Source organism: Phoca vitulina, unplaced genomic scaffold (genome assembly GCF_004348235.1).
Source record: "Phoca vitulina isolate PV1807 unplaced genomic scaffold, GSC_HSeal_1.0 scaffold1, whole genome shotgun sequence".
Classification (NCBI taxonomy): domain Eukaryota; kingdom Metazoa; phylum Chordata; class Mammalia; order Carnivora; family Phocidae; genus Phoca; species Phoca vitulina.
In genome coordinates this window covers 32254376-32267969 of record NW_022589704.1, presented here as the reverse complement: position 1 = coordinate 32267969, position 13594 = coordinate 32254376, and the positions used below count along the sequence as shown (strand labels likewise).

General features: G+C 34.3%; 1 protein-coding gene across 3 annotated transcripts in view; it reads left to right on the top strand.

Moving 5' to 3' along the window:
• NBEAL1 (neurobeachin like 1) overlaps positions 1 to 13594 on the top strand; it is a 179402-nt gene that overhangs the window by 115943 nt on the left and 49865 nt on the right. For all 3 annotated transcript variants that reach the window (XM_032404324.1, XM_032404314.1, XM_032404334.1), the window contains 5 exons: positions 8187 to 8335; positions 9389 to 9522; positions 11118 to 11219; positions 12621 to 12716; positions 13120 to 13244. In XM_032404324.1, coding sequence (XP_032260215.1) covers positions 8187 to 8335; positions 9389 to 9522; positions 11118 to 11219; positions 12621 to 12716; positions 13120 to 13244 — 606 coding nt within the window. The remainder of the gene's footprint in view (positions 1 to 8186; positions 8336 to 9388; positions 9523 to 11117; positions 11220 to 12620; positions 12717 to 13119; positions 13245 to 13594) is intronic.

The following is a 13594-nucleotide window of genomic DNA, read 5'->3' as shown; positions in this document are numbered from 1 at the left end:
GTTGAAGAGACTGTCTTTTTTCCATTGGATATTCTTTCCTGCTTTGTCGAAGATGAGTTGACCCTAGAGTTGAGGGTCCATTTCTGGGCTCTCTGTTCTGTTCCATTGATCTGTGTGTCTGTTTTTGTGCCAGTACCATACTCTCTTGATGATTACAGCTGTGTAAAGGAGCTTGAAGTCCAGAATTGTGATGTCACCAGCTTTGGTTTTCTTTTTCAACATTCCTTTGGCTATTCGGGGTCTTTCTGGTTCCATACAAATTTTAGGATTATTTGTTCCATTTCTTTGAAAAAAGTTGATGGTATTTTGGTAGGGATTGCTTTAAATGTGTAGATTGCTCTAGGTAGCATTGACATCTTCACAATATTTGTTCTTCCAATCCATGAGCATGGAACATTTTTCCACTTCTTTGTGTTTTCCTCAGTTTCTTTCATGAGTATTATATAGTTTTCTGAGTACAGATTCTTTGCCTCTTTGGTTATATTTATTCCTAGGTATTTTATGGTTTTGGGTGCAATTGTAAATGGGATTGACTCCTTAATTTCTCTTTCTTCTGTCTTGTTGTTGGTGTATAGAAATGCAACTGATTTCTGTGCATTGATTTTATATCCTGCCACTTACTGAATTCCTGTATGAGTTCTAGCAATTTCGGGATGGAGTCTTTGGGGTTTTCCACATAAAGTATCATACCAGCTGCAAAAAGTGAGAGTTTGACGTCTTCTTTGCTGATTCAGATGCCTTTTATATCTTTTTGTTGTCTGATTGCTGAGGCTAGGACTTCTAGTACCATGTTGAATAGCAGTGGTGATAGTGGACATCCCTGCTGTGTTCCTGACCTTAGGGGGAAAGCTCTCAGTTTTTCCCCATTGAGTATGATATTTGCTGTGGGTTTTTCGTAGATGGCTTTTATGATACTGAGGTATGTACCCTCTATCCCTACACTGTAAAGAGTTTTAATCAAGAATGGATGCTGTACTTTGTCAAATGCTTTTTCTGCATCTACTGAGAGGATCATATGGTTCTTATCCTTTCTTTTATTAATGTATTGTATCACATTGATTTGCAGATGTTGAACCAACCTTGCAGCCCAGGAATAAATCCCTCTTGGTCATGGTGAATAATCCTTTTAATGTACTGTTGGATCCTATTGGCTAGTATTTTGGTGAGAATTTTTACAACCATGTTCATCAGGGATATTGGTCTGTAGTTCTCTTTTTTGATGGGGTCTTTCTCTGGTTTTGGGATCAAAGTAATGCTGGCCTCATAAAATGAGTTTGGAAGTTTTCCTTCCATATCTATTTTTTGGAACAGTTTCAGAAGAACAGGTATTAATTCTTCTTTAAATGTTTGGTAGAATTGCCCTGGGAAGACATTTGGCCCTGGGCTCTTGTTTGTTAGGAGATTTTTGATTACTTCCTCATTTCCTTAGTGGTCATGGGTCTGTTCAGATTTTCTATTTCTTCCTGGTTCAGTTTTGTTAGTTTATACATCTCTAGGAATGCATCCATTTCTTCCAGATTATCTAATTTGCTGGCATATAGTTGCTTATAATATGTTCTTTTAACTGTATTTCTTTGGTGTTTGTTGTGATCTCTCCTCTTTCATTCATGATTTTATTTATTTGGGTTCTTTCTCTTTTCTTTTTGATACATCTGGCCAGGGGGTTATCAATCTTACTAATTCTTTCAAAGAACCAGCTCCTAGTTTCATTGATCTGTTCTACTGTTCTTTTGGTTTCTATTCCATTGATTTCTGGTCTAATCTTTATTATTTCTCTTCTCCTGCTGGGTTTAGGCTTTATTTGCTGTTCTTTCTCCAGCTCCTTTAGGTGTAGTGTTAGGTTGTGTATTTGAGACCTTTCTTGTTTCTTGAGAAAGGCTTGTATTTCCCTCTTAGGACTGCCTTTGCTGCATCCCAAAGATTTTGAACTGTTATGTTTTCATTTTCATTTGTTTCCATTATTTTTAAAATTCTTTAATTTCCTGGTTGACCCATTCATTCTTTAGTAGGATGATTTAACCTCCATGTATTTGAGCCCTCTCCAAATTTCCTCTTGTGATTGAATCGAAGTTTCATGGCATTGTGACCCAGAAATATGCGGGAAATGATCCCAGTCTTTTGGCAGTGGTTGAGACCTGTTTTGTGACCCAGGATGTGATCTATTCTGGAGAATGTTCCATGGGCACTAGAGAAGAATGTGTATTCTCTTGCGTTAGGATGGAATGCTCTGAATATATTTGTGAAGTCCATCTCGTCCAGTGTGTCATTCAAAGCCCTTGTTTCTTTGTTGATCTTCTGCTTAGATGATCTGCCCATTGCAGTAAGTAGGGTGTTTAAGTCCCCTACTATTACTGTATTTATTTAATTTTGTTATTAATTGGCTTATATAATTGGCTGCTCCCATGTTAGGGGCATAAATATTTACAATTGTTAGATCTTCTTGTTGGATAGACCCTTTAATTGTGATATAGTGTCCTTCGTCATCTCTTATTACAGTCTTTGGTTTAAAATCTAATTTGTCTGGGGCGCCTGGGTGGCTCAGTCATTAAGCGTCTGCCTTCAGCTCAGGTCATGATCCCAGGGTCCTGGGATCGAGGCCCACATCGGGCTCCCTGCTCGGCGGGAAGCCTGCTTCTCCCTTTCCCACTCCCCCTGCTTGTGTTCCCTCTCTAGCTGTCTCTCTCTCTCTCTGTCAAATAAATAAAATCTTTAAAATCTAATTTGTCTGATATAAGGAGTGCTTCCCCAGCTTTCTTTTGATGTTCATTAGCATGATAAATGGTTTTCCATCCCCTCATTTTCAATATGGGTTGTCTTTGGGTCTAAAATGAGTCTCTTGCAGACAGCATATTGATGGGCTTTGCTTTTTTATCCAATATGATACCCTGTGTCTTTTGATTCGGGGCATTTAGCCCATTTACATTCAAAGTAACTATTGAAAGATATGAATTTAGTGTCATTGTATTACCTATAAAGTCACTGTTTCTGGATATTGTCTGGTTCTGTGTTACTTTTGGGCTCTGTCTTTGCTTAAAGGATGCCCTTTAATATTTCTTGCAGGGCTGGTTTAGTGATCACAAGTTCTTTTAGTTTCTGTTTGTCCTGGAAGCTTTTTATCTCCTGTTTTGAATGATAGCTTTGTTGGATAAAGTATTCTTGGCTGCATATTTTTCTCATTTAGCATCCTGAATATATCATGCCAGTCCTTTCTAGCCTGCCAGGTGTCTGTGGATAGGTCTGCTGCCAGTCTAATGTTTCTACCCTTGTAGGTTTTTTTTAATTTTAATTTATTTGGGTTTGTCATTTATTAGTTTTTTAAATTATGTTCAATTAGCCACTGTATAATACATCATTAGTTTTTGATGTAGTGTTCAGTGATTCATTAATTGTGTATATCACCCAGTGCTCTACCCTTGTAAGTTATGGACCTCTTGTCCCTAGCTCCTTTCAGGATTTTCTCTTTGTCTCTGAGTTTTGCAAGGTTCACTATTATATGTTGGAGTGTTGACCTATTTTTATTGATTTAGAGGGGTATTCTCTGTGCCTCCTGGACTTGAATGTCTGTTTCCTTCCCCAGATTAGGGAAGTTCTCAGCCATAATTTGTTCCAGTATACCTTCTGCCCCCCCCCCCCCCGTCTTTTTCTGGGATCCCATTTATTCTAATATTGTTTCACTCCTTGGTATTGCTTATCTCTCAAATTCTCCCCTCATGATCCAGTTGTTTCTCTTTTTCTCAGCTTCTTTATTCTCCATCATTTTGTCTCCTATATCACTAAATCTCTCTTCTGTCTCATTTATCCTAGCAATTAAAGCTTCCATTTTTTATTGCATTTCATTAAGAGCCTTTTTGTTTTCGACTTGGTTAGAGTTTGGTTCTTTTATTTCTCCAGAAAGGGATTTTCTAGTGTCTTCTTTGCTTTTTTCAAGCCCAGCTAGTATCTTTATAATCATTATTCTGAATCTAGTTCCGACATCTCACTTATGTCCATACTGATTAGGTCCCTGGCAGTCAGTACTGCCTCTTGTTCTCTTTTTTGAGCTGAGTTTTTCCATCTTGTCATTCTTGCAGAAAATGGTTGCTTTTCTATTTGTAAAATTGCCGCAATTCTCTTTTTAGATCTCTGGTTGAGTTCAGAGGTGTTCAGAATGATTTAGTAGCTATCTAGCTGAATTCCTGGGACCAGACAAAAATTAAGTTCTTCTACTCCTCCGCCATCTTGGACTCTTTTCACAACAATACAGTTTAATAGTTACTGTTTTATGCGTTTGTCTAAATTAGTTAAGGGAAGATAATTACCATACTTATATACTTTGTTTCTTTGTGAACATTCAGATTACATCTGGTGTCATCTCCTTTCAGCCTGAAGGACTTCTTTTGTTTTCTTATAAGGAAGGTCTGATAGCCACAGATTCTCTCAGTCTTTGTTATCTTTGGAAGTCTTTATTTTTGCTTTCATTTTGGATTCTTTTTAAAAAATAGAGTTCTGTTTTTTGAAAATTAAGATTCATATAATATAAAATTTACTACGTTAAAGTGTACTGTTCCATGGGTTTTAGTATATTCACAGAGTGAACATTACCACTAATTCCAGAACATGTCTGTCATTCTGAAAGGAAATCTTATGCTTTTTAGTAGTCACTCCCAATTTTCCCCTTTGTACATCCCCTGGAAACCACTAATCTGCTTTCTGTCTTTATTGGATTTGCCTGTTTTCTACATTTCATTTATTTCTTAAAATAGGTGGCCTTTTGTGTCCTCATTTCATTCAGGATAACGTTTCCAAGGTTCATTCATATACCACTTTTGTTTATTCATCAATTGATGGACATATAGTTATTTCTACTTTTTGGCTATTATAAATAATACTTCATGAATATTCATGTACAAATCTTTGTGTCAACATATGTTTTCAGTTATATTGGGTATATACCTGGGAATGAATTTGTTAGGCATATAGTAATTCTATGTTTATTTAAGGAATTATAAAATTGTTTTCACAATGACTACACCATTTAACATTCCGGGGTTTAAATTTTTCCACATCTACCCCAACTTTTGTATTCTGTGTGTTTACTTATTATACTATCTGATTTTAAATGGTACCTTGTGATTTTAATTTGCATTTTCCTAATGTCCAATGATGCTGAGCATCTTTTCATGTATTTACTTACTATTTATATATCTTTTTATATATTTATAAATATATAAATATTTATGCAGATACTTTGCACATTTTTAATTGGGTTATCTTTTAGTTATTAAGTTATAACAGTTCTTTATTCTAGATACAAATTTCTTATCAGATGTGTGATTTGCAAAAATGTTCTCCCTTGAATGTGTTTTCCTTCATTTCGTTGATGCACAAAAGATTTACATTTTCTAGGAGTTTTATATATTGTCTCTTACATTTAGGTCTTTGATCCGTTTTTAGTTAATTTTTATATGTGGTATGATGTGGGAGTCCACGTTCATTCTTTTTTTTATGTGATTATCCAGTTGCCTGAGAACCATTACTTTCTTTTTTAACGGATAGTTTTGTTGGATATACAATTCTTAGTGGACAAGTTTTTTTTTTTCTTTCAGCATTTTGACTATGTCATACCACTACCTTTTAGTGTCCTGTATTGTTGTATTTTTTGTCCATGCCTTTCAACACCTTGGCTTTATGTCCATATGTAGATCTCTTTGGATATTCATAAGATCTTCCTGGTTGTGTAGATTATTATTATTATTATTATTTGGGAAGTTGTCAGGCATTATTTCTTCAAATATATATGTTTGGCCCTTTTTCTCTGTCTTCTCCTTCTGGGAGTCCCTTTATAAAACATTTTGTTTCCCATGATGATAACCCTTTGAGGTGTTTTCATCCTGCTTTGTGTGCTTCAGATTGGACAGTTTGTTTTGAACTGTCGCCAAGAGATCTGGGTCTTTCTTCTGCAAGTTCAGATATGCTGTTGTGTCCTTCTGGTGAATTTTTCATTTAGTTATTATGCTTTTTGATTCAACGATTTTCCTTGTGCTTCTTTTTTTACAGATATGTATGTAATTTCTATCTCTTAATTGACAATCTCTATTTGACTAGGCTTTGTTGCCATAATGCACTTTAGTTCTTTAAACATAGTTTCGTTTAGTTCTTTTAATGTATTTATGATAGCTACTTTACAGTCTTTGCTAAGTTGAACATCTGCAGTCCCCCAACAACAGTTTCTTTTTACTGCTTTTGTCTTTATGGCCCATACTTTACCGTTTCATAATTTTTGTGAAAACTATGCATTTTAGATAGTAAATTGTAACCACTCTGGTTTCTGAGCCCCTTCCTTGATGGTGGTTATTGGGGTGGTATTTTTGTTTAGCGGCTTTCCTGGACTAATTCTGTGGAGTATATCTTACCTGCTGCCTGTTGCCAGTGATGTCTGTACTCAATGGAATGGGTTTTTGTTTTATTTTGTTTTGTGTTTAAACAAAAAGTTTTTTTTTTAAAAAAAAAAGGCTGGCCTTTTAAAGTTAGTATAGCTTGGTGGTCAGCCAGTAATCAGTTAGTTGGTTGTATTTAAACCCCTTGTTCCAGAAGACTGCCATTCTTTGCCAGTGGAATTGCGTGTGCTTTAGGGAATGTGTTCAAATTTCATGATTTACACATCTGCCCTGACTTTTACTTTCTCTGATAAAGCCTCACCTTCAGCCAAAAATGAGTGGTTAAGACCCAAATATATAATTTATTCTGAACATCACTTTTTTATGGATTATAAACTACACTTGGCATATATGTCTTTGGAACTTAATTTTAGTATTACAAATTGACCAGGTTCAATAGTATACTTTGTTAGCATAAACAGGTTCATATAATTTTGATAATTTTTAAGATTTCCTTGATAATTTTCAGGGAACTGGGTAGGGTTAATTATATAGGGTGCTATCTTTGGTAGATTATTTAGTCAGCCTTTTAAAACGAATTTTTTTTTTTTTACTTTAATGACTAGTGAATTCAATGAATATGTCAGTCTCATTAATTACAAACTAAAAAACCAAACCCTTTCTTTTATAAAATATAAATAACCTTCAGACTATTTACTCTTTTAAGTCACTTATATCTCTATTTCATCACTGTAAATATTGGAATTTCACTGTTTAGGAAAACATTCTTAATTTTTAATATTTTTTTTTACAGCTTAGCTTTAAGTCGTGGGTTGCAATATCACCAATTAGGCTGGTGATACTTGTAGAGCTTCCTCCTGGAACTCCACTGGGGGGGAAAAATTGGACTTAGTCATTGCTATCTTAGAAATGGGGCAGATGTGAAATACCTAGGACCAGGAAGCAGCTGGCTTGAAAGATTTACTTGAATAGCATTCTGTGAGTGGTAGGAGTTCCCATTTCTATATCTGGCAGTCAGAGATCACCTAGGCCACTAGAAGACACACCCTTCCCAGTTATCTTCCCCAATAAAAATAAAGTATAACAGTTCTCTTAATATAAGGTAGCTTCACTCTAAGTAATAATTGCAGTAGTAGGTCTTTGTATCATCCCCAGTCCTACTGTTAGGGGAAATTACCTAGATTTAGTTACTCTTGAAAAGTCTTATTTTAGGGCATCTGGGTGGCTCAGTTGGTTAAGCGACTGCCTTTGGCTCGGGTCATGATCTCAGGGTCCTGGGATCGAGCCCCACATTGGGCTCCCTGCTCGGCGGGAGGTCTGCTTGTCCCTCTCCCACTCCCCCTGCTTGTGTTCCCTCTCTCGCTGTCTCTAAGTCAAAAAAAAAAAAAAAAAGTCTTATTTTACAGTTTAAGAATCAATCATAATTAGTGCTTCTGATAATTATTTATAAAACATCACTAATGATGCAGTCCTTTATTCACAGATTGATATATTCTCCTGCTCAATTCATGTCTCCCAAATATAACTAAAATCACATGACTAGTACTGCTCCATGTTTGACTTGTTCTCTGCCAGTAGTCTTAAAAGATTCACTATATTTTGTTTTAATGAGTCACATACAATTAAAATGTAAAACTTTTTTTTTGGAAACTGAGTTATTGGGCAATAACATTTGGACAGTATTTAAGTAATTTAATATGCAGTGAAATTTTTTTTTAGTAATTCAAATATGCTTTCTTGATACTCATTTCCATTTACACAGAATACATTGTTGGGTGGCTTTTGTTTGGTTGATTTTTGTTTTTACAGTGATGAGAAAGAAGAACAGGATCAAAAAGAAAAATTGGTCTTGTCGGAAGACTGTGAACTCATTACAATAATTGACGTAATTCCTGGCAGATTAGAAATCACTACTCAACACATTTACTTCTATGATTGCAGCATTGAAAAAGAAGATGGTGAGGAGTTCTGGGGGAATAATTTCTGTTGTTCAATAGTTAAGTATCCAGTTTATCAAATATTAATGAGAAGAAAACAATAAGATAGGACTGGAATTGTGGTCTGTCATCTAAAAGGAGAAATGGAAAGTCAGTATGGGATTCGGTTTTATTATTCAACAGTGTATTAAAGGGAATGCTTTTTTTTGTTAATTTTTTTTTTTTTTTTTTTTTAAGATTTTTTATTTATTTTTTTGAGAGAGAGAGAATGAGAGAGAGCAAGCACATGAGAGGGGGGAGGGTCAGAGGGAGAAGCAGACTCCCTGCCGAGCAGGGAGCCCGATGCGGGACTCGATCCAGGGACTCCAGGATCATGACCTGAGCTGAAGGCAGTCGCTTAACCAACTGAGCCACCCAGGCGCCCTTGTTAATGTTTTTTAAAAGGTTTGGTGAGAGGAGATTGCTGTAAACTTGTTATAAAATGCAATCTTAATTTTATTTGTACATTTATTTCCATCAGCTTCTCACCTAATCCTTTATCTGAAAATAAAAAGGATATTTAAATCTAAAATGCCAATATAAAGAGAAAAGGAAAAATGTTTTTGAGATATAATAATCAGGATGATTCTCTGTTCTCATGAGAAGGAAGTGGAATAGCTATAGAATTTTTCTTTTTTTTTTAAGTTTTAAACCATTTAGGGGCTCCTGGGTGGCTCAGACACTTACGCATCCTACTCTTGATTTCAGCTCAGGTCATGATCTCAGGGTTTTGAGATTGAGCCCTGAGTCAGATCCATGCTGGGTGTGGAGACTGCTTAAGGTTGTCTCTCTCCCAGCCCCTCTACCCCTCCCCCCACACACAATGTGCGTGCTCTCTCTCTCTCTTTAAAAAAAAATAAAATAAATGAAAGAAACCATTTAAACATCCACTAAATTTAACAAATGATTTCTGTGAAATAGAAATTTGATTCCTTTTCCCTAAGTGCCTCTTTTGTCAGGAACTAGGAGATACTTTCTGCATAACATGAGTAACTTCATATGGTACCTTCATCACAAGATTTCTTCTGTTTTCAGGAGTAGGCTTTGATTTCAAGTGGCCTCATTCTCAAGTTCGAGAGATTCATCTGCGGCGTTACAATTTAAGGAGGTCAGCTCTTGAGATTTTTCATGTTGACCAATCCAACTACTTTCTCAATTTCAAAAAAGAGGTATGTAAGATGTTACCTTTCTGGAAGCCCCGGAGTGTTAGCTTGAAGTAATTTTCCAGCTGGTGAGCTGTAATGAAACTTTGGACTCTACTCATTTGTGAAGTCAAAATATTAGAGGAAAAAGTATATGCCTTAGGAGCTAAGTAGTAAATGAATTTTGTTGGGATTTATGTTTGAGTATTTTTAGGGTGCTTGTTTTCAGTTGTTATATATGAGCAGATAAATCAGTAAAATATTGGGTGTCAGCCAATAGGTGCCTCACAGTATCCAGTTGTGAAATAATATGCAATGTATATAATATGATGGGATTTATGAAATTGGGTTGGGTTCAGTTAAATAATAAGGGGGCAGGTATTTTTTCCGGGAATAGAGTAAATTCTTGAATAGTGTAAGTGGTTAAGACATTACCCCTGAAGCCAGATTACTTGGGTCTGGATACTAGCTCCACCAGTAGCTGTGTATCTTCAGCAGGTTACTTGGGATGCTTGCCCCCAACCTTCCTTCCCTCTGTTACTCACTTGGGGTCAGACTTGCATAATTTTCTGATAGCTCTCCCAGTCTTGCTTAGCTCTTCATTTTCTGTCACAGGCATCTCTCCTAATAAAATCCTTTGAATATTCAATTCTATTTTTTTCATTTGCTTCTGAGACAATCTGGATTAGCACAGTCAGTAACTAAGTTTCTGTTCATCTGTGGGATCCAGGTTTACTTATAGATGATTTTGTTCAGACGTTTAAAGGGCATTTCTGTTTTTTTTACAAAAGAATACTTTTTTTACTATTAAAATAAAATTTCCCCATAGGAATATACAAAACTTGTGTTTTTTAGGAAGGTATGTCATGTAATTAAACCAACCATGCTTCTGTTGAATACTGTACATTTGTATAACTTTATAGTTTTGTAAAGCAAATTTATATATGGTTCTAATCTTCATAAAAACCTTCAGATTCACTGTGGCAAATTCTGTTACTGCTTTTTTTATAGATGAGGAAACTGAAGTTCAAAGATGAATTTTATTACTTTACATTTGTATAGCCTTGAAGAATTCAGAAAACTGTAAGGATAGAGATTATTATGTTTAATGTACAAATGAAACTCAGTAAATTAATTGATTTGCCAGTATGATTGGTAAATGACAGGACTAAATTTGAACTGTACTCGAGCTAGTTTTCTGATTCAGTATCTGCTGATCATTCCATTATACACTATAACTTTTTCAAAAAATATATGGCTTGACTTCACCAAACCTAGTAGAGTAGTTAAAACCATAATCTATTTATGAGAAATGTCCAGAATAGGCAAATTTGTGGAGGCAGAAAGTAGATTAGTGGTTATCAGGGGTTGAGAGGGAGTGAGAATTTTGGAGGGTGATGGCTAGTGAGTATGAAGTTTCTTTCAAGGATGGTGAAAATGTTCCAGAGTTAGATTATGTTTGCACAGCTCTTTTGAGTATACAAAAAAAGCCCACTGATTTGTATACTTCAAAAGGGTAAATTTTGTGGTATGTGAATTATATTTCAATAAAGCAGTTACAAAAGCCATAATCCCAGCTTGTCTTGATCAATTTTTAAACTGTAAAATGCTGTTTTTTATAGGTTAGAAACAAAGTATATAGCAGACTGTTGTCACTTCATTCTCCAAATAGTTATGGAACCAGATCACCACAGGAATTATTCAAAGCATCAGGATTGACACAGGTAGGAAATTTTAACAGTCACTGTTTTAATGTTCATATTATATTTCAGGCTTTTGCCTAAAACTTCCTCTTCTGATTATTTTATTTTGGTTATTACAACCATTCTTCCATTCAAATTGATTTTTTGAATTATCTTTGAATCTTTCTGTTTCACTAAAACAGTACCCTGTCCTCCAGCTCCCATACCATTTAGTTCATGGGCATATCTTACGAATTCTTCTATTTTAATAATTTTATCTTTTTAAAATATAGCAGGTGGGTTTGTTGGGTTTTTCTAATAATAAAATTAATCTATGCATGAGGTAAAAAGTGGGAAAATACAAAAGACCCCATGGGAAAAAAAGGCAAAAAAAAAAAAATCCGTTCATCTATTAGCCAAATCTAATTAATGCTCTTGTATATTTTATCCTCACCTGTATCCCAATATATCTTGAATTTCTACTACCAACATCCAAGGAAAGACCATTGTTTTTTTTGCTTTCCAGGAGTGTCAGTAGTCTCCTAATTCAGGTCTCTGCCTCCTGAATCTCTCTTCCCTCTTATATATGCTTTAATCATAATCTTAAGTGTTGCTCTTGTTCAAAAGCTATCAGCAATTCTTTCATATTGCTTATGGAATAAGCTTTATTTAATGGAATACATTTCCTGTTTTTTTTGTGGAATAAACTTTATTTGTTAAAGTACTTCTCAAGTTAGCACTCAAGAATAAATTTAATTGGGCTTTCTATAAAATATATATATATATATAAATTCATTTCTCACCATTCCCATAAGTATATCTTTTGCGTAAGGCAAAACAGTAAACTTAAAGGTGAATATTAATCTGTCAGCAAAATTCTTCAGCATACCCAAACTGTAGAGTAATTAGCAGGCTAGTGATTAAAAGAAAATAGTGGTTATGTTTTTCTTTAGAAAATTTTATATCTAATGTAGCAAAATCTCGTCTACTGTTGTTCTAGCAAGGCAGTTCTCTGAGAATAGGTAAGATAATATTTATTTAAAATTTATAGATATTTTAGTACTTTAGGATGCTTTTTTTTAATATGTGCACTTCTGAAAATTTCAATTTATAACAAAATTTTCAATGTTGGACAGTCCTAAAATTGACATTTTTAAGATATTTAAATAAAATAACTTAATTGGAAAAAAGAATTCTTGTGAATTTTTTGACTATAATAAAAGATTTATGTTTAATTTTCTCTTCCTTTTCTAAAGATCAGTTTTTAAAAGGAAGGAAATTTAGGAAATGTTTATTGGTTTAAGCCTTTTTTAAAGCCCCATTCCTTTTATTAGTAAGATGATCAAGATTATGGGAACAAAAGATTATGTTAATACTATCAATAATAGTTACTAACTTCTAAAAATTTAAGTTAATTTGGATTTTGCTTTTTGTACTATCTAGAAATGGGTGAACAGAGAGATATCAAATTTTGACTACCTCATTCAAATAAATACAATGGCAGGACGAACCTATAATGACCTTGCGCAGTATCCTGTGGTAAGTTTTATAGAAATCTCATAAATATGGGATTGACTTTCAGTTTTATAATACCCAAAAATGTATGTGTATGTGTAAGATGATTTTTCATCTTTAAAAAAGATACCAAAAACTGTTTTTGCCTTTTGTATATTTTCTACATGCTATCTTCAAAAAGTATATAAACATGAAGAGTAATTAAATAATAAAAGCTTTTTTTTCCACTTTGTTGAAAATATTCCAGTGGAATTATAGGAAATAATGTTTCTGGTTATGGAACTGAAGATGAATAAACATTTGAAACAGGGAAAAATATTTTTAAAGACTATTCCTTTTTGTCTTTAGATAAGCATTTGATGTTACATATAGGGATAGTAGCTTCTCTGGAAAGGAATGTCTAAATTGTAAATTGTGGCTCTTTTAGTTTCCCTGGATTTTACAAGATTATACGTCAGAAGAGTTGGACCTTAATAACCCATCTGTATTTCGAGATCTTTCCAAACCAATTGGGGTAGTTAATGATAAAAATGCCAAAGCCATGCGAGAAAAGTAAGTGCCTTTTATCCCTTTTGAAAGATACCCATCATTTTTGATGGTATTTTGAATTTGCATTGATTTCTACTATGGCCAACCAGATGTTACTTTTTTTAAATGCACAGCGATTTTTGGTAATCAGTCTGATAATCCCTTCACTATGTCTTCTTGAAAATACATCATTGTCCCTCAAGTATCTTAACTATAGTCTGTTTATTTCACTTCTTTGCCAAATTTCACTTGACTTTGTTTAGAGTTTCTTTTCAGTTTGTATGTGCTGAAAGGTAATTTTTCTTCCCAGATATTTTAGACTTATTAACCTCCTAATCTAACATGCAAAAATACCCTTAATTTAATACAATATT